This window comes from Vulpes lagopus, chromosome 15, assembly GCF_018345385.1.
Source record: "Vulpes lagopus strain Blue_001 chromosome 15, ASM1834538v1, whole genome shotgun sequence".
In the NCBI taxonomy this organism is placed as follows: domain Eukaryota; kingdom Metazoa; phylum Chordata; class Mammalia; order Carnivora; family Canidae; genus Vulpes; species Vulpes lagopus.
Window position 1 is genome coordinate 1,559,797 of NC_054838.1, and position 21,619 is coordinate 1,581,415.

The 21,619-nt window shown below is 48.1% G+C and overlaps 2 protein-coding genes across 5 annotated transcripts in view; both read left to right on the plus strand.

Moving 5' to 3' along the window:
- The window catches only part of BDNF (brain derived neurotrophic factor), a 50,593-nt gene that overhangs the window by 106 nt on the left and 28,868 nt on the right, over positions 1-21,619 (plus strand). Inside the window, exon 1 of one of the 4 annotated variants that reach the window (XM_041730710.1) lies at positions 822-883. The exons of 1 other annotated variant lie outside the window; for it this stretch is intronic. The gene's annotated coding sequence lies outside the window, so the exon portion shown is untranslated. Of the gene's footprint in view, positions 1-821; positions 884-17,860; positions 17,901-18,590; positions 18,758-21,619 lie in introns of those variants that run through there. 2 more of the 4 variants (XM_041730711.1, XM_041730708.1) reach the window with 2 other exon arrangements.
- Positions 17,680-20,274, plus strand: LOC121476539 (translation initiation factor IF-2-like). The gene is made up of 3 exons (XM_041730629.1): positions 17,680-18,067; positions 18,574-18,757; positions 18,999-20,274. Exons 1-3 carry the CDS (start codon positions 17,680-17,682, stop codon positions 20,272-20,274), a joined length of 1,848 nt encoding a protein of 615 aa, XP_041586563.1.

Here is a 21,619-nt window from a genome sequence, read left to right on the forward strand (position 1 = left end):
CTTGAGCTATTTTGATACTCAGTCTTCCCGAGAGGACTTGTGGTGAAGGGGAGGAGGTGGAAGGAGAGCATGAGAGGGGGGTTGTTTCCTGGTATTTGCCCAGTTTGGATTGCCCTAGGTGAGAGCCTTGGGGTAAAGCGAGAAGGGGGGTGGGTGGGGGGGAAACAGAAATAAAGGGGGAAAAAATGCTCAGTCTTCCTGCGGATATAATGAGTTTAGTTAACTTGGACCTGCATATGTCTGATTCAAATGTAAGATTTCTCTTTTTCTCCCCTTCACCTCCTTCTTTTCCGTTCTTTGCCGGTGTGTGTGTGTGTGTGTGTGTGTGTGTGTACAGTAGATTCATTACTAATTATGAAGCTTTTACACAACATTCGATCCCCTAAATTTTGACTTTGTGCCATTTAGAATCAGGCGGTGGAGGTGGTGTACGGCGAGGGAAGGGGAGGTGGAGGCTGGGGAGGAGGTAGGAGGTAGCGTTAAATCTCCAACACAAAATGAATCAAGGTAATTTCAGCTCTTCTAGTGAGAAGGATTCATTCTCTATGTATCTCTCCCCCCTCCCTTCCTCTCTCCCCCTCCCTGCCTCCCTCCCTCCTTCCCGCCCCCCCTCCTTCTACCCCGCCCCCTCCTCCTGCCTCCATCCCTCCATCCCTCCATCCCTCCCTCATTCTATCGCTTCCCCTCCGTCGCCCTCGCTGGATGTTTCTTTCTGGTGGTTCTTTTTTTTTTTTTTCTTTTTTTTCTTTTTCTTTTTTTTTTTTTCCTCCCTCCCCACGAGTTTCGGGCGCTGGCTTGGAGGGCTCCCGCTTTCTCAAGGGAAGGGGAGCCGCCGAGACCGCGCTCCGCTCCCCCGCCGGGCCGGATGCCTCACTGAGCCCAGGTCCGAGTCAGTCGGGGTAACTAAGGAGAGGGGGGGCCTCCGCTCGGTGGAAGAAGGTCCCTTCCGGGCCGGGGGAGGGGGCCTGGGCGGCGGCGAGGAGCGCTCGCAGGCCCGCCCGGAGGATGCTCAGGCCGCCCGGCCCCGGCGAGGGGCGCCCCGGGGGCGCGGGGAGCACCTGCGCCGCTGAGCCCCCCCGCCCCGCCCCGCCCCCGCCCCGGGGGGCGCCCCGCGATGCCCCGCGGTGCTCGGCCTCCCCCGCGGGAGCCCGGGGCCGCCGCCCTCCCCGCCCCCGCGACCTGCGCCCGCCCCCGGGCCGGACCCTTTGTTCCGGCGGCCGAGCCCGGCTCGGGGCTGGGGCGTCCCGGGCTCCTCCCCCCCGGCTCAGCCCTGCAGTCCGGAGCCGAGGGGGGGCGGGGAGCGCCGCGACCCCGGCTGTGCCCCGGAGGCGGGGGCGGGCCCGGGGGCGCGGGGCCGGGGGCGCGGGGCCGGGCGCGCAGCAGCCGAGGCGGCTCCGAGGCTCCGGGTGCAGCCGCGCTCCCCGCGCGAGCCCCGCGGAGGGAGCAGGAGGGAGGAGGGCGGGCGCCGGGAGGGATGGAGGGAGGGCGGGGCGGGGCGGGGCGGGGCGGGGCGTGGGGGCGGGGGGATTTCTGATCCGTCTGATGCAATTCCAAGCGTGCTGCAAAGGAACTCCAAGGAGTCCGCATCACCACCGCCACCCACCCTTCCCAGATGGTGCTGTTTTAAATACGGATCTGCAGGGCTGAACGCAGAACTGGGAGATTTATTGCAAAATCCCGAGAAGGGCGGGAGGGGTGCGGAGGGGAGGGGAGGGGGGAGCGGATCGGCAGGATTTAAAGGTGCAACGCTTGCTTTTTCCTTTTTCCCCAATCAAGCGGCAACCGGTCGCATTTTTTTTTTTTTTTTTTTTTTTTTTACCCTGTCTGGATCCTAATTCACCAAGGAAGAGGTGTAAATATTGTGACATTTTGAGGCGGCTTGATGGATGAGAAAAGAATCATCTGTCACTCTAAATTGCAGAGTTCCCTCTCGGCGAGGTGTCTTGCTCGCGAGTACTCCCCGCTGCCTAATACAGTTGCTAGGGCTTCCGATGGGGGCATCGCTAAGGGAATATTAGCCTTTTAGTCGACTTGCCAATTTAGGTGACAGGCGACCCGAGAAAATTGTAGATGCCGCGTCTCTGGGAGACCAGGAGGGGAAAATGCTTAACAGCCTCATGCTTGTAACCTCGAGATCATTAAGCACTTAAACCTGCAAAGTGTCACGTCATCCTCTGTCACAGACACACACGTCCTCGACTTAGGAGGCAAAATGGTTTCGCCTAGGGCGCCGCGGAGACGAAGGTCCCTTTAAGGATGGTGCACCTGCTAGTCACTGTTGATGTGTATTTACATAGAGCGTCTCAGCAGGAAGGCAAGAAATTTCAATTGTCCGGTTTGCAATCAGAAGGAAGATTAGAAGGTGATACAGAAAGAGAGAGAGAGAGAGAGAGAGCAAGGAAGGGAGGGGGGGGGCTCTTTTTAACCCTAAAAACCAACAACCTTCTAGCCTACTTTTGGACCCCTGGTCTTGCATATTAATATTTCCGTGTGTGAGATGTTCGCTTGGTCTAGCTCCCCCAATGGAATATATCAGTATTGATTCAGATGAAAATATATTCATCCTGCCTGTAGCTTTTTCAGTGTCATTGATAGTAAGACCTACAACACAGCAATTTTTGCAGGATAGGAAGAAAAAAAAAATGTCTGAAAGGGTTTTTGCAAACTGGGAAGCAGACGCTCTCCGTAAATGGGAGCTGTCACTATTTTGCATTCTCTTTACGTACAGCACTTTCATTGAATGGGATCAGGGTGCTAATTATTTTTAGATGATCGTTAAATTTGTATGGTTAAGGCAGGAATAGGGATTGGACAAGCAAGATTTTTGCTGGCTTACAAAACAGTATTTGTTAATTGCCTACCAGTGTGAGTCGGAAAGAAGGCCTTGAAAAGATACCAAAATCAACGTACGTAAACTTCGTTTATTTGCCAGCCTCTTTTCCTATCAAGTCGCTAATCTAAATTTTTAATAAGAGGAGAAGCTGGTGAATCTAGTTTCTTTTCTTTTCCTGGCCTGTCCTCTAGGGGAAGCGTTAGTAAGAAACAAAATCCCCAAATCAGTCAACCTGCGAGGCAAGGCCTGGATGATGACCACAAAATAGATAATCGGCCACAAAAACCAGCACATGGAAATGAAGAAAAGCCAGCATGGAGGCATTGCCGGAAAAGAATTTTTATTTTTAATTCCATGATTTGGGGACCAGGCTCCAACTTGCTCAAATAGCATTCACCAGATCAAATTGCTTACAATCTGTCAGTTAAAATGATGTCTCACTGAACATGTTTTTTATTCAATATACTTCTACCAAAGGCCAGCAAAGCTATTCTTTGCTTTTGATTAGGACAAACTATTTAAATGATTCTAATGAATACCAACTGATATCATCTGGTTTTAAAATTCTGCTTAAAACTAAATTTTTTTTTCTGAAAAGCACTGACTTGCCAGAAAAATATCTATTTTGGTAGCTTTCTTTTCACTCTATGGATAATTTAATGAGTTGCCTATTTTAATTTTACAACTGCTACCTCAGAAGTAACTCAAATTATCTTCCTTTGGCTCGTGTCTTTCCCTGCTGATCTGCTACTGCTGTGTGTGCGTGCGTGTGTGCGTGTGCGTGTGTAGGGGCATGTTTGTCTCTGTGTCTTTGCTGGTGTCATTAACAAGTGGGGCTCTCTTGAGTTGACAGGCCACAATCCACGCAAAGAACAGAGTGTGGTACTTAATAAAGATAAATAGTAACACCTAGTGAGAGCATACCACTACTGAATCCTATGGAAATGGGGAGGGGGGGTTGCCTGTAAGGGCAGAAAGACTGAATTCTTCAACAATAAAAAGAAAATTTCCTTCCCCCTTTGACTTAAGAGTGATCATACTTGCAACAATTTGAAATCTCTCTCCTTTTTTTTTTTTTTTTTTTTTTTTTACTTTGGAAGTTAAAGCTACTGCTTTAACAAGTGTGTCTTGAGGAAGATACACATGTTCACTGAAGACTAATACCCCAAAACAGCATGATGCAAAGGTCAGAATGTTAAATTCTTTGTCCCTGCCTCCATTTTCATTTGGCAACTTGGGGAGTGTTCATTCTGAGTTTTTAAAAATGTAGGCAGACTTTCTTACTTTTTTTTCTTTTTTCCTAACATTCTAAAGGAGTCCTAGAAAGAATTCTGCTATAATGCAGACTTTATTTGTTATTTCCTGATAATAGTATTTTGTAGGCATGTAGTGCTTTGATAGCTTTTTACCTTATTCCTTATTTGATCTCTTTGGCATTTGTGTCGGGTAGGAATTAGCAGTCACCTTTTTACAGATGAGGAAATTCAGAGTTGTCCAGGACCACGCTGCTGGTAAGAGGGTGAAGACTGACTCAGTCTATTTCTTCAAATTTCACGGATCATGCTTGTTCCTCTCCAGACGGTGCCACCTCAAATCCCACTTAGGCATCTGAGGGAACTGTATGTGTTATCTTTCTCCTATTTTGATTTCTTTGATAAAAAAAAATTATTTACAAACAGTTCACCAAATTCTATGACTTTGCCTTTCTAAGCCACTTCGATCTCCTGCAATTGGAGACTCAAAGGAAGGAATCTTCCCGTAGCTGACATACCATCTAAGGCACAGTCTCTAAGTCCCCAAAAAACCAACACAGAAAATAGGAAGAGCCAAAGCCAAGAATCATTTTGCTTTTCGAGTGAGTCATAGAATCTGAGGGCTGGGAAGGTCCTCAGAGGTCACTTATCCCAACTCATATCTGATGCTTGAATTCATACTGACTTGTTTTCTTCCAAGCCTCTGGAATTTCATCCCAGCTTTCAATTCCTGGGATCTTGCTTGTCTTGGTAGATACTCTGATACTTATGGGATCATGAACTTGACTGGCCACTTCCTACTTTGCCCAAAAGGTATACTTTCTAGATGCTAAGATTCATATTTCTATGCAATAAGCATTAACTTACAGGCTGAAGATTCAGCAATAAGGAAGACTAAATGGCACCTATCTTGGTGGAGCTTATAGGTTAGAGACATGACTCGTCCTTTAATTTCCTCCAATCTCCGGAAGGGGACAAACTGCTGGAATCTTACCTTTTTCAAGAGAACACAGTGAACCAAATTAAAAGCCTGAGTTCAAGCTTCCCTCCCAACTAGTTGTCAGGAGCTGAAAAAAATCCATTAGTCCCTCAGCATCTCTATTTCCTCACACATAAGACAAGGAAGATGTTCTCAGGATAAACTCTCAATTCCACGTTAGCTCCAAGTTTGAGTGATACAACAGATAACTCCTCCTTGGCGGAAGGTAGGGCCTAAGTCACCCTAACCTTTGATGATTTATAATTTGGGGTGCCACCAGGTTTTTAACTTGTTTGTTAGGAAGCACATTATGAGAAGTCAAGGCAACTTATTTAAACCCCATATAGAAGGAATCTAGATGTTGAACTTGTTGTTTTCTGAGAAATGATGACTGGGAGAGTTTTAATTTTGAACAATGATCCCAAACTCCTGCAGATTATTTTTCAAAGGTATGGGATGATGAGAGAGACTCACTATCAAATTAATTGCTCATCTTCTTTGTGCAAGCATAAGTTCTAATTTTTCAGGTCATTTCCTTTAGAAATCAGAGATATTACATCCTGAAATTGTCTGGGCCTCATGAATAATGCATTATATATACATGATAATAGATAATTAGATGGACCAACCAGGAAAAACATGAAAGGGAGCTGGAAGCTCAAGGATTGCAGAAGGTGTGTGGGCATTTTGACATCCAGGAAATGCTATAGATCTGTCCTTAGCTAACTCAGCCTGGTGGAGATAATTAAGAAAAAATGTGGGTGTAGAAAGGCTGCAAGCCATTCCCTGGGATTGGCTAGCTTGCTGCAGTAGTTCAAAAACAATTGGCACAGCCACCCACACTGGACATGATTGCCCTTTGATGAGGCAGCTATTGACTTTTATAAAGATGCCATATTTAAAATAACTTCTGATGCACTACGGATGACAGATATCATTCTTGAATTCTATTTTGGACAAATGGCAAAATATATTCCAAAGTATTAATTTAAAAATTAAAAAAAAAAAACCTTTAAAATCTCGTTTCTAAAAACCAGCAGTTTAGCAACATGTGACCTCTGAGTTCAGCAGTAAAGTCTGAAGCTAGGAGAAACATGCGGTCTATGTGAGACATTTTGACCAGTTGCAAGCATTTTCTGGACCACCACAGGAATTTAAAAGTACTTTGCCGATGTTTTTAACCCTTGAGTAAAGGTTAAATGCACCAAAACACTCCTCACACCGAGAAAGAGAAATCCAATCAATTGCCCTCAACAGCAAAAGAAAATAATCTGCGATCTTTGTGCCCGGAGGGCATGTTATAATGTCAGGGAATCTAGAAATTCCTTCAGAATCTGCGGGGTCCCACACTTATCAGCACTAAAAGAAGTTGCAATTGAGTTTATCTTATCTCCGGCTTCAAGGAAAATACCAACTACCCACTCCCTAGGTAATAAGGCGACCTGTGGGAAGAAATACTCAAATTGGGTGATTATGGAAAGGTTCCATACATACCTAAAGACTTTCCAATGGGACACTGCAGGGTGAGTGACTAGAAAGGAGAAACGTGAGCATGACGAAAATTGAGCAGAGAAAATAAAAAGCCAAAGTAGGATCACTATTGAAAGAGAGATTCTAGAAGTAACCCCTCTGCGTGTTCCCTAAAGCCATTTGTTGAGATTGGTCTGCACCATCCATGCTCCTTATTCTGGTTACTTTGGTGGGAAACCCATTTCTTTTGCTTTTACCAGATTCCTTCACTAAGGGCTACTTTCTTCCCAGCAACTTCCATAATCAATAGTTGAAAATGGGCTTGTTGTTTCTCCTTGGAGTATGTTGGATTAGCATGAGCTCTGTAACCACTCTTGATGGGCTCCACTCTTGGCAGTCTGGGCAAGTCTATCAACCCTTCTCAAAATAATGGTTCTAAGTAAATAAAGAACTCTAAGATTGCAAAGGAAGCCAATTATATTTAATAGTCATGAAAATATTAAAAAACCAGTATATTGTGTGATATGGTAACGTGTGCTTTTTTAATGCACGAAATAAGATCTAACAGTATGTAAACACTGACGTTTTGCAGTGGTGATTAAGCATCAACGTCTTTTGAGATGTCTGTAACAAGTGACAAGCGATACGAAGGTGTCTGTGGTTTCTATTGGTGGCCAAGTCTGCAAATACTACTCTGTAGCATTTCACAAAGCTATTTGACAACACGACACTTGTTGGCGGGTGCTTATGAACATAGTGTAGACTCAGAAATGCTAATCTAGCCTCTTGCTGTCTGCCAGTATTAGCCATTGAGTTTTCCTCCCTGGCAGAAGGAAACTGGCATTTGGGGAAAACTTTTAAAATATACTTTTACCATTCAACAAGTTGCCAAGTGGAGAAGGAACCAAGTGATGGCGTGGCTAGGGGTACGGTGACGTGTTTCTATTGATTGAGCTTGCTGTCATTCTAATGTTTATCCTTAGTACCACCAGCACTACCCCCCACTGCCCTAGAAATCCACTACTGTATTAAAAAAGAGAAAAAGTTCACACTCTGGTCACTAACTCAATGCTCATTGCCCTGGACACCTTGTGTGACTTGACTAACCTCAACAAACTGTAGACTTCATTTTGTCACTACCGTCCTCTGGGAACTATATGCACATTATGATGGGATGAGATAACATTTATTTTGCATTTATTCAGTGCTAAATTCTTTGCTTTGCATTTGAATATACTGTTTAACCCTCAAAGCGACTCTCTGAGATGGATTATATTCTAATGGTACAAATAAGGAAAGTGGAGCTCAGAGAGTTTCAGTGATTTACCCAAAATTACACAGCCAATCTTAAGTGGAAAAGCTAAAATTAAAACCTAAAGGTTTTCTGGTTCCAAAGTCCATTATACAATCATGTCTCCCTATCTCATAGCTACCACCCAGATTTGATATGCGTCTCGCATTTTCGGGTTTGCACATACATTTCATCAAGAGATCTTGCCAAACCCTTTGAGATGGCCGAGAATCTCAAAATTAGTTGCCACAAATGCTGGTCCAGAATTATATTGAATCTCTGCCAACTAATGAAAGACTTTCAAACTACTCATTGTCACCTATCCTCTTTGGAGTCCCATTCTCACAGTCACAAAATGGAGACAGGGACAATACTTAGGGTTTTGAGCGGATCCACCCAATTAGCAATAACATCGAAATTTCTTGAGTTCCCTGTGGTGAGCATTCTACATTTCCACAGTTAACTGAATCTTCACAACCATTCTAGGATTATTCCGATTTTAAAGATAAGGAAACTGAGGCATCCGTTAATTAATGAACTGTCCAAAGTTAGCATAGCCGCTAAGTGGCAAAGCTCGGCTCAAACCCAGGTCAGCCTCATCCCAAAGCCTTTTCTTTTACTTGGTAAACTAATCTGTAAATCCTTTAGCTGTTATTATCACAATTGTTGTCATGTTTAAAACACTAGCAAGAAAGAGAATTTCCAGAAATAAGTATATCATCACTGAAGAGAGAGAGGAGTATCTGGAACTCTTCACCTGCCTGTTCTTCCTTCCACTTACTTTAGTTTATTAACCCAATGGATGATGTCTAATTCCTTTCTTAACTTGTTCAGGGCAGCTCCAACTTAGCTGGCTTCTGAGAGTTATTGAGTAAGAAACGTTGTAAATTGTTTAGATTAGGACTTAGTGTGTTTAGAAGCCATTTCATAAATTTGCCTTTTCAAACTGTTAGTGGCTCTCGCGCTGCAGATGCTGTGAGAGGCACACCCTCTCCCACAACACAGTGGATGACAAACCTCCAAAGCTAACATGTTGTTTACAGATATGGAGAAGAGAAGGATGGACAAGCACAATCCTGAATGTAATTACAAGGCTTACAGCCCCTGTTAGGGACTAAAATGTTTATTGGCTTTCCTTGTGCAATTCAATGTTCTTCCTCCAAAGGCTCCAGTCCAAACTTGGAATTTCTCTGGGAATCACATCTCATTTGGGAGAATGCCAAAACTTGGTGTTTGGGTCCGTTGTGTCTTTGCGCCAACTCAGAACTCGAGCATCAGCTCTAGAAATAAGCTGGGAGATAGTCCAGGTAAGGGAGTCATACCTGGACTTGGGCATCTTCCTGACAAAACTCATCCATCTCCCTCCTGAAAAGCAACTCCTAGAAAGATGTGGCTTTCGGTGAGGGCCTGGAGGCAGACTGGTAAGTCTTGGTAGCAGGAGTCAGTGGTGTTTGCAGAGCTGCCCAAGTTTTGTAGGGAATCAGAGATGGGGAGACCCCCTCCTGCCTCCGCTCAGACGTGTGCAAGACAGGATGGCCTGAACGCCTAACGTGTTTGTTATGTCCTGGAGCTCAGAAACCATTCCGGCAGGAAAGGATGGTCTTAAAGAACACGTTAACGTATGAAAACGTCCACCGAAAGCCTTGTCAGAGGTAACTGCGTGCTATAAAGGATAGAAGACTGTGAACTCTAACCTTGGCTCAGGGCTCTAACTTTAGGGGAAATAATGATCCGAGTTTCAAGCTTAGTTTACCAAATGATATACAGTTCCTGGAAGGAGTCTAACTGTAGGGGGGAAGAAGTATCTTAACGGTGATCTAGGTCACAGGGACCTCCAGTGCACTGAAATCACCTGAATCATTTGTTCTTTCCGGGCTACCGTCTGAATGCGCTGCCCGCCTTGACGACCACGGCTTATAGCTCCACGGCCGTCGTTTTATGGATCAGGCCACGGAGGTGCACACAGCAGCAAAGGTCTCTCAGCCTATTCGACAAACGTTTCTCTGAAGCGTATAGTATCCATGTGGGCTGGTGAAGTGCCTTGACCGGGTCACACGGCCAGGGTGGTGAAGTTTAAACCGGGACCCAAACTCCCTTGACTACTGTACAGGCCTTAAAATTGCCTCTGACAATGATAGTTCTATTTTCCAAGAATAAAAACATAAGAAAACAATGGAGAGCCTAAGTTTATATATAGCTTAATTACTAAAATAGAAACACGATTAACAAGATGTTGACAGCCTGCCAATAAGACATTAGTAATTTAAAATCGATAGGACAAAACTAATTACATTTACATTTTTTTTTCAACACTCCACAGTTACTTTACAATGATTGAGACACTAGCTAAGGCAAGATGAATTGAAACCTCAAGTTTTCATTGATTCCTATATTATTCCCTGAGTTTTCAGTTACTTCTTTTGATTCTAAATTCTTACCTAAGATTTGACAAAACAGTTTCCAGTGACAATCTTTGTAGCTTCCTCCCCCCTCTGCCTACGAAAACAAAACAAAACAAGAAATTGATTATTTCCCTTAAAATGATCAAAATAGAGGGGAATTCTAATATTAAATTTATTTATTAAAATCCCTAGTCTTAAAAATGATAGGAAATGTTTGCTAATTTAAACTTTATCTTTTTTAACCCACATCATTTTCCAAAGAAATATTTTTTTTTTTTGGTTAGCTCTACACCCAGCATGGGTCTTGAACTCATGACTGCAAGATCAAGAGTTGCATGTTCCACTAAGCCAGCCAGGTGCTCCTCAAAGAAATCCTCTTTAAAGCTGTTTCTTTATTCTTCATATGACATCCACACACATAATCCCATTTTTGTGATTAGTTTCTATTATTAAGTACTCTGAAGTTGTGCTCTTATAGAAGCCAAGTAATTGAAGGGTAAATTAGATATTTATAAGTTGTTCCTAAAAATGACAAATGCAATTATATAAACAAATATCAACAATATGAGTTCTCAAAAACACAATAACAAAAAGTAATATTAAACATGTCAATTAGCCAAGCAAATAGTCAAGAATATGTCAAACTTCTATATATTTTTTGAGACAAACTGGCATCATGTAGGTTAGCACGATTCTTTTTTATGGAATTCAACTTATTTTTACTCACTTTAATTAGTTTTTGTGTGCAGATAAAATGGAAGGCAATGGAAATTTGGCTTGCAAAGTAGTTCTAAGATGATCTACATCCACAATCTGGTTGTAATGCCATAAGAATATGTTTATTATGTGAGAATGGTAATTCAAATTAGCATTCAGTATAGACATAAAGCAATGAGCAATGCAAGCTAACTTGAGTTATTTATCCTGGGAACTTTTTCTTTTTTTAAATTAAAAAGGTCAGAATATATAATAGTATTGGCTCATTCTTCCCAAGTACTCCAGGAAAACATGTCTATGAAATAAAAGATCCTCAATGCTAAACATTTTCCTGCATTTGGGAGAGGCATGAAATTTGGTACCAAAGTGTTGGGTCTTCATTTTTCTAATTCAGCATTGAGGCTGTCTCGAGGAAAGCTGACTGTGGTCTGAATTTGCATCCTAGAAATATATTTAATTTGTATCATGGAATCAACGTCTGACTTCCAAAATTGGATACCTAGCCATATATCCCCCTACCTCACACACATCACCCACTTTTCCCAGGTCATAACCACTGCCCAAGCAGAGAAAAATGGGTTTCTTTGAGTATATACAGCAATGACTGGAGGAAGAAAAATCAAGTAAAGAGTCTTGGAATTTAAACGTGTAGCTCTGCTTTCCCCCATTCGTTCCCCATTCTATCCCATCTCTCTGTCCTCGACTTTCATGAAACATTGTATTTGTCCTGTCCATCTGCATCAGCATCACCCTTTCTTAGATCCAACTAGACCTACCACTCGTGGGGCCCTGCACTGATGGACTGAGGTTTCAGAAGTGCCTACTTACAGCAAACACTCCTAGTAGTCTTCGTTAGGTCACAGAGTCCCGGGCAACTTCTCGAAATTATATTATGGAGGGGAAATAAGTGTCCTCCTTTCCTATTCAGTTTGTTTTTAGTGTTGATTTCATTCCATGGCTGGCCTCATTTCTCGGGACTAGTAAGTTGAGTTTGTAGTCACCACTGAATATCCTAAATATGCCCTAAAGAGACAACCATGAGTAGTGGGAACGGTATTTCCGCTGATCCCATGCTCTTCATCTGGGCTATAAAGAATGAAGAGGCCCCAAATATTTGATTGTGAGGTCATAACAGACATATAAATGACAAGTGAAATGATCAGTTAAATGTGATTCTGGGAATCATGTAGATTAAAATGATGCTTTTGTATGGATTTCAATTTAGTTTTACTCTCTTCTAACGAGGCTTTATATGCAGACAAAATGAAAAGATATGGTTCAAATTAGGAGAAAGTCGAAGCTTTAAAAGTAGTTCAGTGTTTTGTAGTCCTTACCTTCTGAGAGAAATTACATCAAAATAAACCCCTGAGAATATGTAAGCACAATCCCACTTGAACAGATAAAGGTTCACAACTTGGGATATTAAGTGGAGTACAGAACAATCACTTGTTCTTAAACAATTTTTTTTTTTGAGAAGAAAAGAAATAAAAGCTAAATGTCCTGTTCAAGACCTATCTCTTTTGCAAAGTGCTTTGTCTAAAAACTAAGGAAAGAAGATACAGCTCTGGCATGAAGGCTCATCATTTTTATGAAACAAACCACTTCTGTCTCTAAGTTGCGAGGGAAGGATTTGTCAATCTGATTGAATCTCCCCTTTAGTTTTTCCCAACAGCTGTGTTCAGATAATTCATGACTCCCATGTTTCCTGAGCCCTGGATAATTTCACACACATGTCTAGTACGGGGCTCTACATTTTCAGAAGAATATGGAGATCTTGGAGGAGTTCCAGAGTAGACCCAGGGAAATGATTAATGGATTGGAAGTTGGAGTTTATGAAGAAAGGTTGTGAGATCTGATTTCTTGCTATGAGAAAAGTCCGAGTGGTGACTTAATAACACAAGGAGGTTAGTGAGCAGCTGTTCTCCATCTTCACTAAGGTTAGATGAAGTAAAATGAGGTATAAATTGCAACAAGAACAAAAATGTGTTGTAAGTTGGAACTTCCAAGCACTAGAATTGCTGGATCCTTACTTAGGAAGGTCTTCAGAAGAAGGATGTGGAATCTTCTTTACTGGTCTGCAATGATAGGCCTAGGAGTGGTGAGGAAGACGAGATAATCTCTTACGATCTCTTCTGGATCCATCTTTTTATAAATCTACCTAATCACTCAGAAAAATGATCTGCCTGGACAATGCCTCATTTCCTTCCTGTCACTACTCGCATCGGTTATCCCTTATCATTTGTCTACCTTCTGTAAAATGCCGTTAACCAAGGGTAACTAGGGCTCTGATCGATCATGATGGGCCCTCCCCGGCTGCTAGGTGCCCTTCCAGCTTTGGGAACAGGTTTCTTGTCCGTCACTACTATCCCCTGGCCACTGCCAGCATGCTGGAAGGTCGGCCTTCCCACACATACCCATCCTATGACAAGGGAAGACAAAACCCGACATAATTTCCCACCTTTCACTCATTCACAAGTGACGTAGCGGATTAAAAGACAAATCTTATGCTCAAGAATTTGAGTGCCGAAAGAGCTGAAATATGTTTTATTCATCTGCCTGTAACATACTCCGTAGAGTTGGGGCACGCGGTTGGCTCAGTCGGTGGAGTGTGTGACTCTTGAATTCAGGGTTGTGAGTTCGAGCCCTACATTGGATGCAGAGATTACTTTAAAAAATAAAATCTTAAAACAAAACATAGTCCGTAGAGCAATGTGTGGCAGTAGATATTCAGCAAGTTTTCATCAGTTGAATGAGGGTAACCATGACATGAGGACGGTAAACTGAAGATTAACTGAAGTTGAGAAAGTCAAGAGTTTCAGATGATTCTGTGTGCTAGACAAATCTAAATCTCAACCCTTGCCGCCACATGTGTAGCACTGAAGATTTTATTCCTACCATCCCCGTGCTATCTGGAGGACTTGGACCAGCAGCCAGCTGCATGTCCCACGCAGGTCCTTGGTCAAAGAGACCATTCAAGATAGTTTCAGAGTCACATAAAAATAGGCCAAATTCCTAGTGTGATTTTATTTTTAATATGACTTTAGGAAGTTCAATGATTACTTTTTTTCTAAATTCTCTTTTTCGCACGTTTCTAACTTTATCCATGAAGAATATAAAATTTAACGGTAGATAATCTCTCACCACCACCATCAAACAGCCTATGTAGTTAAGTCTCAAAAATAATGTAATCTGTTCCTTACGGTTTGATCCTGAAACGACCTGAAACCCTTTGGTTTAAACTTGCGAGTTCTTACAGCTCTTGTCCCAATAAAACCAGCAACGTACCATAGGCAGCTATCACCGTCAGTTCTAACTTTTGCTCTGTCTACAGTCACGGCCCTTTTGACCACGCTTAAAGAAACATTACAATGAGTAAACCAGTTTATTCTTTACTATTAATTTTTAAATGTTCTCAGGGAAAACCTGGCAACTCACAGGGTTACAAGTTGATGACTCTCATATGTTTGGGGACTAGTCTCAGTTGTCTTATAATGGTTTCGGCGCGGTTTCTCTCGATCCAACTAAATATTATTCCCAGATGGGACTGGTTTTTGACCTCCTTGTTCTATTCTCCTAACTTTGGCCCTTCTAACATTTTCATACTGTGGCTCCTTTCTTTGGTTTGTTTGCCACTAACGGCCATGCCTGGTTGCATAATTACTGTAACAGGTGTTGACCAATTTGGACACATTCGATTATGGCATAGAGCTGTACTTAGGGTTCGTAAGAAGTTTACAGAGAAGAAACACACCTCATATTAAGGTACCGTCTGATGAACAGGAATATTACTTCTCTTTCAAGATTTTTCTCAAAACAGACCTTACTCAGTAATTTGTAGGATTAGAGGGGACATACCTGAATGCTGTATTGGGCCTTTGATGTCACGCAGCATGACACTGAAAATACCTTTGCCACTCCGCTAAGCAGGAGAGTTTTCTGTTTACTTATTATTTCCCCTATGCTAATTACTAAGATTTTCAGCAGTTTTTGAGGTCAATTCATTGGATTCTAGACAACTTATTTATTTATTTTTTTGCAAGGAGGATTTAGGGCAGGATTAACTAGGAAACCTAAATAAACATAATTAAACATAAAATGCTTACAACGATAGTAGAGTTGACCTCAGCCAATTAAAATTATTAATAGAAAAAATACGTCAATGTCAAATCTGAGTCTACTGCCTCTGTCCCCGCTTGGGTAATGAGGATTAGTTTATGTTTCCTGATAAGAATAGATGGGAGTTCGCATTTCTTCCTGACCTTTGTTCTTCTAGAACATTGGGTTAGAATAGAACTGACCCAAAACCAAAAACAAAGATTTTAGGTAATTCAAAATTAATTTTTAAGTCCCTCAAAAGGGAAATAGGGAGCATTTTCTTTTCAAGGAGTCAAATCTTTCCTCCTTTGGGTGATTAAGAAAATGTTCAGATCATGAATTTGGAAACTTTGTTCCTAACATATCAATCACCTGAGAGACTAACGTTTAGAGAGAATCAGAAAGTTGGCTCAGCATCACCCTTGATCGTAATAGGAAAATAATCTCGTAAAAAGCTTGATCTGGAACCGTCTCCATATGCTACCCGAACTAAACAAATACAAGAATTATTCAGAATTCCATGCCACACACTAGTACAACCTTGGCTTCTTTTAGCTTCATTGTTTTTGAATGTAAGATGTACTTTTAAGGCAAATAAGCAAGTATCTTAAGTCTCGTCTTTTATTGTTTGGTAACAGTGGCATCACAAATCAGAACGTTTCAAAATGCTCAGAAATGTCAAGAGGTCTGATTCATCAAAGGGTTTATCTGAATTGGCATTGGTCTTCTTTTATTTCGAAATATTCCTGCCATTTCTGACTCCTCTGTCTTTTCCTCAGTAAAACTGCACCACACACTGGAAGGTAGAGATACACACATTTATTTGCATAACGTCAAGGGAGAGTAGGAATAAGAAGATTGGCCATAGACCACGATCAGAGTCTCGGAAACGAGAACGCTTTTTCCTTCAGCAAAAATGCTGATGTGGCATCGTGGATTCCGCAGGTAGAGGATTCGCCATCACTTCCCAGTGAGCAGCACCGGGAATGCGAAGATTCTTGACTTTGACTGGGTAGGTCCTCCCCCCCCTCCCAGCCTCCCACCCCCGCAGGAAGTAAATTACAGTTGAGCTTAAAAACCTGAGGAAGTAGCTCATTTTCACGCAAATTTAAAGTTGGAAAGTAAGCATGGGTTTGAAATTAGCGTAAAGTTATTTTTGAAAGTTTAGGGTAGGATTCCCGCAGTACTTTAGAAGGCAGTGCACGATTTGTGTGTGCGCGTGTGTTTAACTTATGAATCTAGTCTCTTAAAATGTTTTGCAGAATTAAAAGAAACTGTGTCTGCATTCAGCCTCCACCCCAGGGAATCCACACAGGGGACCTCTGGGTTGGCCCAGCCCAACCTCATGCCCCCTGGCACTGATTGCTTGTGGCTAGCCTGCCAGTTCCACGCGCATGACACACCTCGCACAACTTCATCATCTGGGATGCAGGGTACTTGGTACGGGTCATGTTTCCCGTCAAGTTGATAGAGGTGCAAAGCTACATGTGTGACACTCGAAGAACATTTTTTCCTTTTTTAAACAATTCGACTATTCAGTCCAACAATTTGCGGACTCCTCCTGAGCACTTGCACTAAGGGACAGAGAGCTTTGTTTGTTTTGAGGGCCGGGGAGGCGGGGATATTTCCAGCCAGAGTTCCCGAGTTCATTCAAGCCCTGTCTCTGGCATTTATTTAGCTGTGCGGATTTGGATTCGGGCAGATTGTTTCCCGGCACCGAGCCTCAGGTTCTTCGCTTATAAAATAATAGCAGCTTCTGTCACTAGTCTTTGGACGCTCTGAGACAGCCGATGTAAGTGAACTCATTTTGTCAACTGCAAACCCTTAGATATAATATTATTACATACTGAGCTCCACACCACATTCTTGATGACCGCAAGAGGGTCCCGGAAAGGAAACTGTTTATAAATCTTCCCCTTTCCCCAAATTAATGCGAGAGTGTTTAGGGAAATTCTTGCAGCAAGGAGTCTTAGCAATTAGTGGGTCAGATCCCTTTGAGATTAGAGAAGAATGCACATGCACATACTCATAAAGCTGCCTACCAAAGGGGGGGACTCCTCTGACACCCAGTGATTCATCCCCTGAGGGTTTCTCAGAGCGTGACCTCGGGTGTTCTGCATCTGGAGTCCCCGAGGTGCTGGTTGCGATGCTCATTCCTGGACCCGGCCCCGCCCCTCCTAAAGATCACACGTTTAGGAGGGAACCAGCGCTTCAGCTGCGCCCAGAGGACCTTCGTGGGCCCGCGGGAGGTCCGGGGGGCCCGGGGGCTGCGACTCAGCACCGTCTGGGTTGTGAGGTCCTTCCCAGCAGCTGCCAAGCGGCTGAACTAATGGGAGGAGGACTGAGCTTTAGGACAGGAGCCGAGGGGGAGGGTGGGCCGCGGTCGTCCGCGGGGGCCTCGCCCCGAAGTTCTGCGTGCGGGTGCGGCCGCCTGCACCCCGGGCCTGCCCCGCGCTGGGGGGAGGGGAGGGCGCGGGGGGGGGGCGCGGAGCTCGCGGGGACGAGGCTCTGCAGCCGGCGGGGCCGCCCGGGATGGGGCCGCACAGGCGCGGGGGGAGGGGAGGGGAGGGGGGAGGGGGGAGGGGGCGCGGGAAGCCCTGGAGCCGCGCGGCGCCCTGCGACGGACTCTCCTAGGGAAGATGGGTCGCTCCGGGGGCGCCCGCTCCCCGCTCTGGGCCTCGAGCGCCGCCGTCTACTTGGAGGCGGAGGCGCCACAGGACGGCGCGCAGGCCGGGCCCCCCCGCCCCCCCGGCCCCGGCCCCGGCCCCGGCCCCGACCTCCCCCGGACACGGGCCGCGGCAGCCGGAGCCTCCGCGAGCGGCCGCCTTGATGCCCGCGTGGACGAGCGGCGGCGGCCAAGGTGCGTCTCGCTACCTGCGGCTCCGCGCGCGAACCCGGGCCGCGCCGCCTCCCGCCTCCTCCCTGCGCGCCGGCGTCTGCGGTCCGCGGGGCGGGAGGGGAGGGGCGCGGGGGGCATCTCGCCGCCCACCCGGCTGCGGGGCTGCGAGGGGCCGGGGCGCGCGGCAGGCGGGCACGACCCGGGCCCCTCCCCGCCCCTCCCTCCCCTCCCTTCCCTTCCCCTCTCCTCCCCTCCCCTCCCTTCCCTCCCCTCCCCTCCCCTCCCTCCCCGCCCCTCCCTCCCTCCCTCCCTCCCCTCTCCTCCCCTCCCTCCCTCCCCTCCCCTCCCCTCCCCTCCCTCCCCGCCCCTCCCCTCCCTCCCTCCCCTCCCCTCTCCTCCCCTCCCCTCCCGCCCCTCCCCTCCCTCCCTCCCCTCCCCTCTCCTCCCCTCCCCTACCCTCCCCTCCCCTCCCTCCCTCCCCTACCCGCCCCTCCCCTCCCTCCCCGCCCTCCCCTCCCTCCCTCCCTCCCCGCGGAAAGGCGCGCGGTCCCCTTTAAGCGTCCGCCCCGCAGGGGAGTCGGCGGCGGGGCGGGGCGGGGCGGGGCGGGGCGGGGCGGGCGGGGGGCGGCGCCGCTGGGCCAATCGCCGCCCGCCCGAGGAGCTAAATAACGTGCGGCCGGAGCCGGCGGCGCAGGCTGGAGCTCCCGGCCCCGAGCCCGCGCCCGCGCCCGCGTGGATGAGACGCCCGCACGGCGGCTGCGAGCGCTGCTGGGGGGCCGGCGGCCGGCGGGGCCCACGGGGGCCGGGGCTGCGCGCGGGGGCCAGGAGCCGGGCGACGATGTGACCCCGGGACCCGCGGGCTGCGAGTGGGCCCCGAGGTAGGGACCGGCGGGCGCCGCGGCCGCGGGGAAAGTTGGCCGGGGGGGCCCCAAGTCGCGGGAGGACGCGGGAGGACGCGGGAGCCGCCTGGTCGCCGCCGCGGCCGGGACCGCACCCGGAGGGCCCCACCCGGAGGCCGCGGAGCGGGGGGACCGGAGCCCTCCCTCCCTCCCCTCCCCTCCCCTCCCCGGGCGCGGGCGCGGGCGCGGGTGGGCGGGCGGACGCGGGGGTCCGGGACAGCGGTGCCTCCCTGGAGCCGGCCGGGACCCGCGCGCCCCCCGCGCCCCCCGCGCCCCCCCGCCCCGGGGCTCCATCCGCGCCGCCCCCTGCGCCCCCCGGGCTGCTCCTCGCGGATCTGGGGGTCCCCGCCCCCCCGCCCCGGGGCTCCATCCGCGCCGCCCCCTGCGCCCCCCGGGCTGCCCCGCGCGGATCTGGGGGTCCCCGCCCCCCCGCCCCGGGGCTCCATCCGCGCCGCCCCCTGCGCCCCCCGGGCTGCTCCTCGCGGATCTGGGGGTCCCCGCCCCCCCGCCCCGGGGCTCCATCCGCGCCGCCCCCTGCGCCCCCCGGGCTGCTCCTCGCGGATCTGGGGGTCCCCGCCCCCCCGCCCCGGGGCTCCATCCGCGCCGCCCCCTGCGCCCCCCGGGCTGCTCCTCGCGGATCTGGGGGTCCCCGCCCCCCCGCCCCGGGGCTCCATCCGCGCCGCCCCCTGCGCCCCCCGGGCTGCTCCTCGCGGATCTCGGGGTCCCCGCCCCCCCGCCCCGGGGCTCCATCCGCGCCGCCCCCTGCGCCCCCCGGGCTGCCCCGCGCCGGCCCGCGCCCGTCGGAGAACTTGCGCTCCTCCCGCGGCTGCGCCCGCTGCCCGCCCCGCGCCTCCCGGAGCACCTCGCGGGGCGCGCAGGCCTGGGAACCGACGGGGCGTCCCGACCGGGGGGGGCGGGGGGGGCTTCGGGGACGCCCAGGCGGGAGGAGCGGACGGGCGGGCTGTGCCGGCGACCGAGCCGAGGGCTGGGGGCGGCGGGCGGGCGGGGACGCAGGCCTGGGGGGCGCGGCGGCCGGAGGATGCGCGCGGGGCGCGGGGGCCGAGGAGGAGGATGCGCGCGGGGCGCGGGGCGCGGGGGACACGGGCGGGGACGGAGGATGCCCGCGGGGCGCAGGGGGGGCCGGGCCCGGGGCAGCGCCGGGGACGGAGGCCTGGGGGGCGGGCCGGGGACCGAGGATGCCGGAGGATGCCGGCGGGGCGCGGGGCGCGGGGCGCGGGGCGCGGGGTGCGAGGCGGAGGGCGCCGGCGCTCGGGGCTAGGGAAGGCCGAGGGCGCCCTCTGCCGGCCGAGCTCCCCGAGCAGCCGCTGGGGCCGGGGGGCGGGCGGGGGGGCGGGCTGGCTCTCCGCGACCCTGCGGGCGCCGGGCGACACCTGTTGAGGATGCTGCTGGCTCCCGACCCGGACGCGCGTGGCTCGTGGCCCCTGTCGGGCGCCCGGCGCGGGGGTCACGAGGGCCGAGGGTGGGCGGCGGGTTAGGGCCGCCAGGGCTCGTTTCGCCGTCCTCCAGGTCCCTGACCCTTACTGCCCCATGTCAGGGGTAGCCAGGGGGCATTTTTTGGACGAGAATGCAGGAATGTTCGTGGCCAGAAGCAAAGAAAATCCTATTTCTGGATGTTTATTAATGCCCCCAGTGCAACTATGTTTTAAAGCAAACCGGTGTCTAATTGGGAATATTGTTGCTTCTGAACTGCATAAAAACGGGGTAGGCTATTAAGTAAGATCTTCACACCCGCTCTGCTTCTTGGAAAATGCTCCTTCTCTATTTTTACCCAGAGATTTATGAGTCTATGTGTTTATTATAAGGTTAAAAGCCATTTTGGTTCTATCTATACCTTTTTTTTTTTTTTTTGCAGTTTTACTTACTGGGGTATGCTTACAGACTTCATCTGACCATGGGAACCCTCCATGGTTACCTCCTGCAAAACACTATCACTTTCAAGTTGAAGTTTCTGAGATAAGGGCTTGCAGTGCTCCATGTTGTTACCCGTAGTAGATCTCATCACACGTTGCACCCAGAGAGTGCAAAGTTTTGGCCCAGGGACCTGCGCCCCTTTAAGACACTCATTAACTCCTGTTCCCTGTTTCTACAAACACCTTATGATTTTTCTCTCGTGAAGTTCACCTCTGGGTTAGCAGCAGAGGTGAGAGAAAGGAAAGAGACACTTGTTGAAACATAACCGTGACTTTTCCTGGAATTTAAAACATGTTGGTCACCATGACTGGAATTCCAGGGCCATAAGGTCGTTGTCTTTTTTTCTTTGACGTTATTTTGCAAAATGTGATTTTTTTTAAAAAAAAAAAGTTGGTAAATACAGACTGGTAATGAGTATTTTGATAGGAGAATTGTTATGTAGGTAGTGCTATTTTAAGTTATTACAGAACGTTTTCTATTTATAAATGATATAAGCAGAAAGAAATTATTTCCAGATAAACAAGACTTACGTACATGTTTTGAAGCACTAGAACATTGCATCCACACTTAGACATCACATTTTTTTTTAAAAGCAAAATAACAGCGTGATTTTCCACATGCCTTTGGAGCCATTCATAGCCCATTCAGAACTGAATTAGTAACTGGAAATCATGTTTATTTTAAGGTGATATGTAAGTTATTTAAGGTATAAAGTAGGTCAACATTTTAAGCATCCACGGACTAAAGCATTAAGGAAATCTCTTTTAGGATGTCTATTCAATAAGTGTAACTTTTACTTTCGAATGAGAGGAACCAAGAAAATGATCCTTTGCCTAAAAAGCAAATGATTCATTTATACTAAGTGAATGAATTGTCTGAAGCTCCTAATGGCCAGAGTGGTGGGGTGGG

Bases quoted from the DNA above. Each gene is read 5' to 3' on its own strand.
- LOC121476539 (XM_041730629.1), top strand. From the start codon at position 17,680: ATGGGTCGCTCCGGGGGCGCCCGCTCCCCGCTCTGGGCCTCGAGCGCC. The intron at 18,068-18,573 runs GCGGGCACGACC...CCGGCGGCGCAG, and splicing joins GGGGCCGGGGCGCGCGGCAG to GCTGGAGCTCCCGGCCCCGA. The intron at 18,758-18,998 runs GTAGGGACCGGC...GGTCCGGGACAG, and splicing joins GGCTGCGAGTGGGCCCCGAG to CGGTGCCTCCCTGGAGCCGG.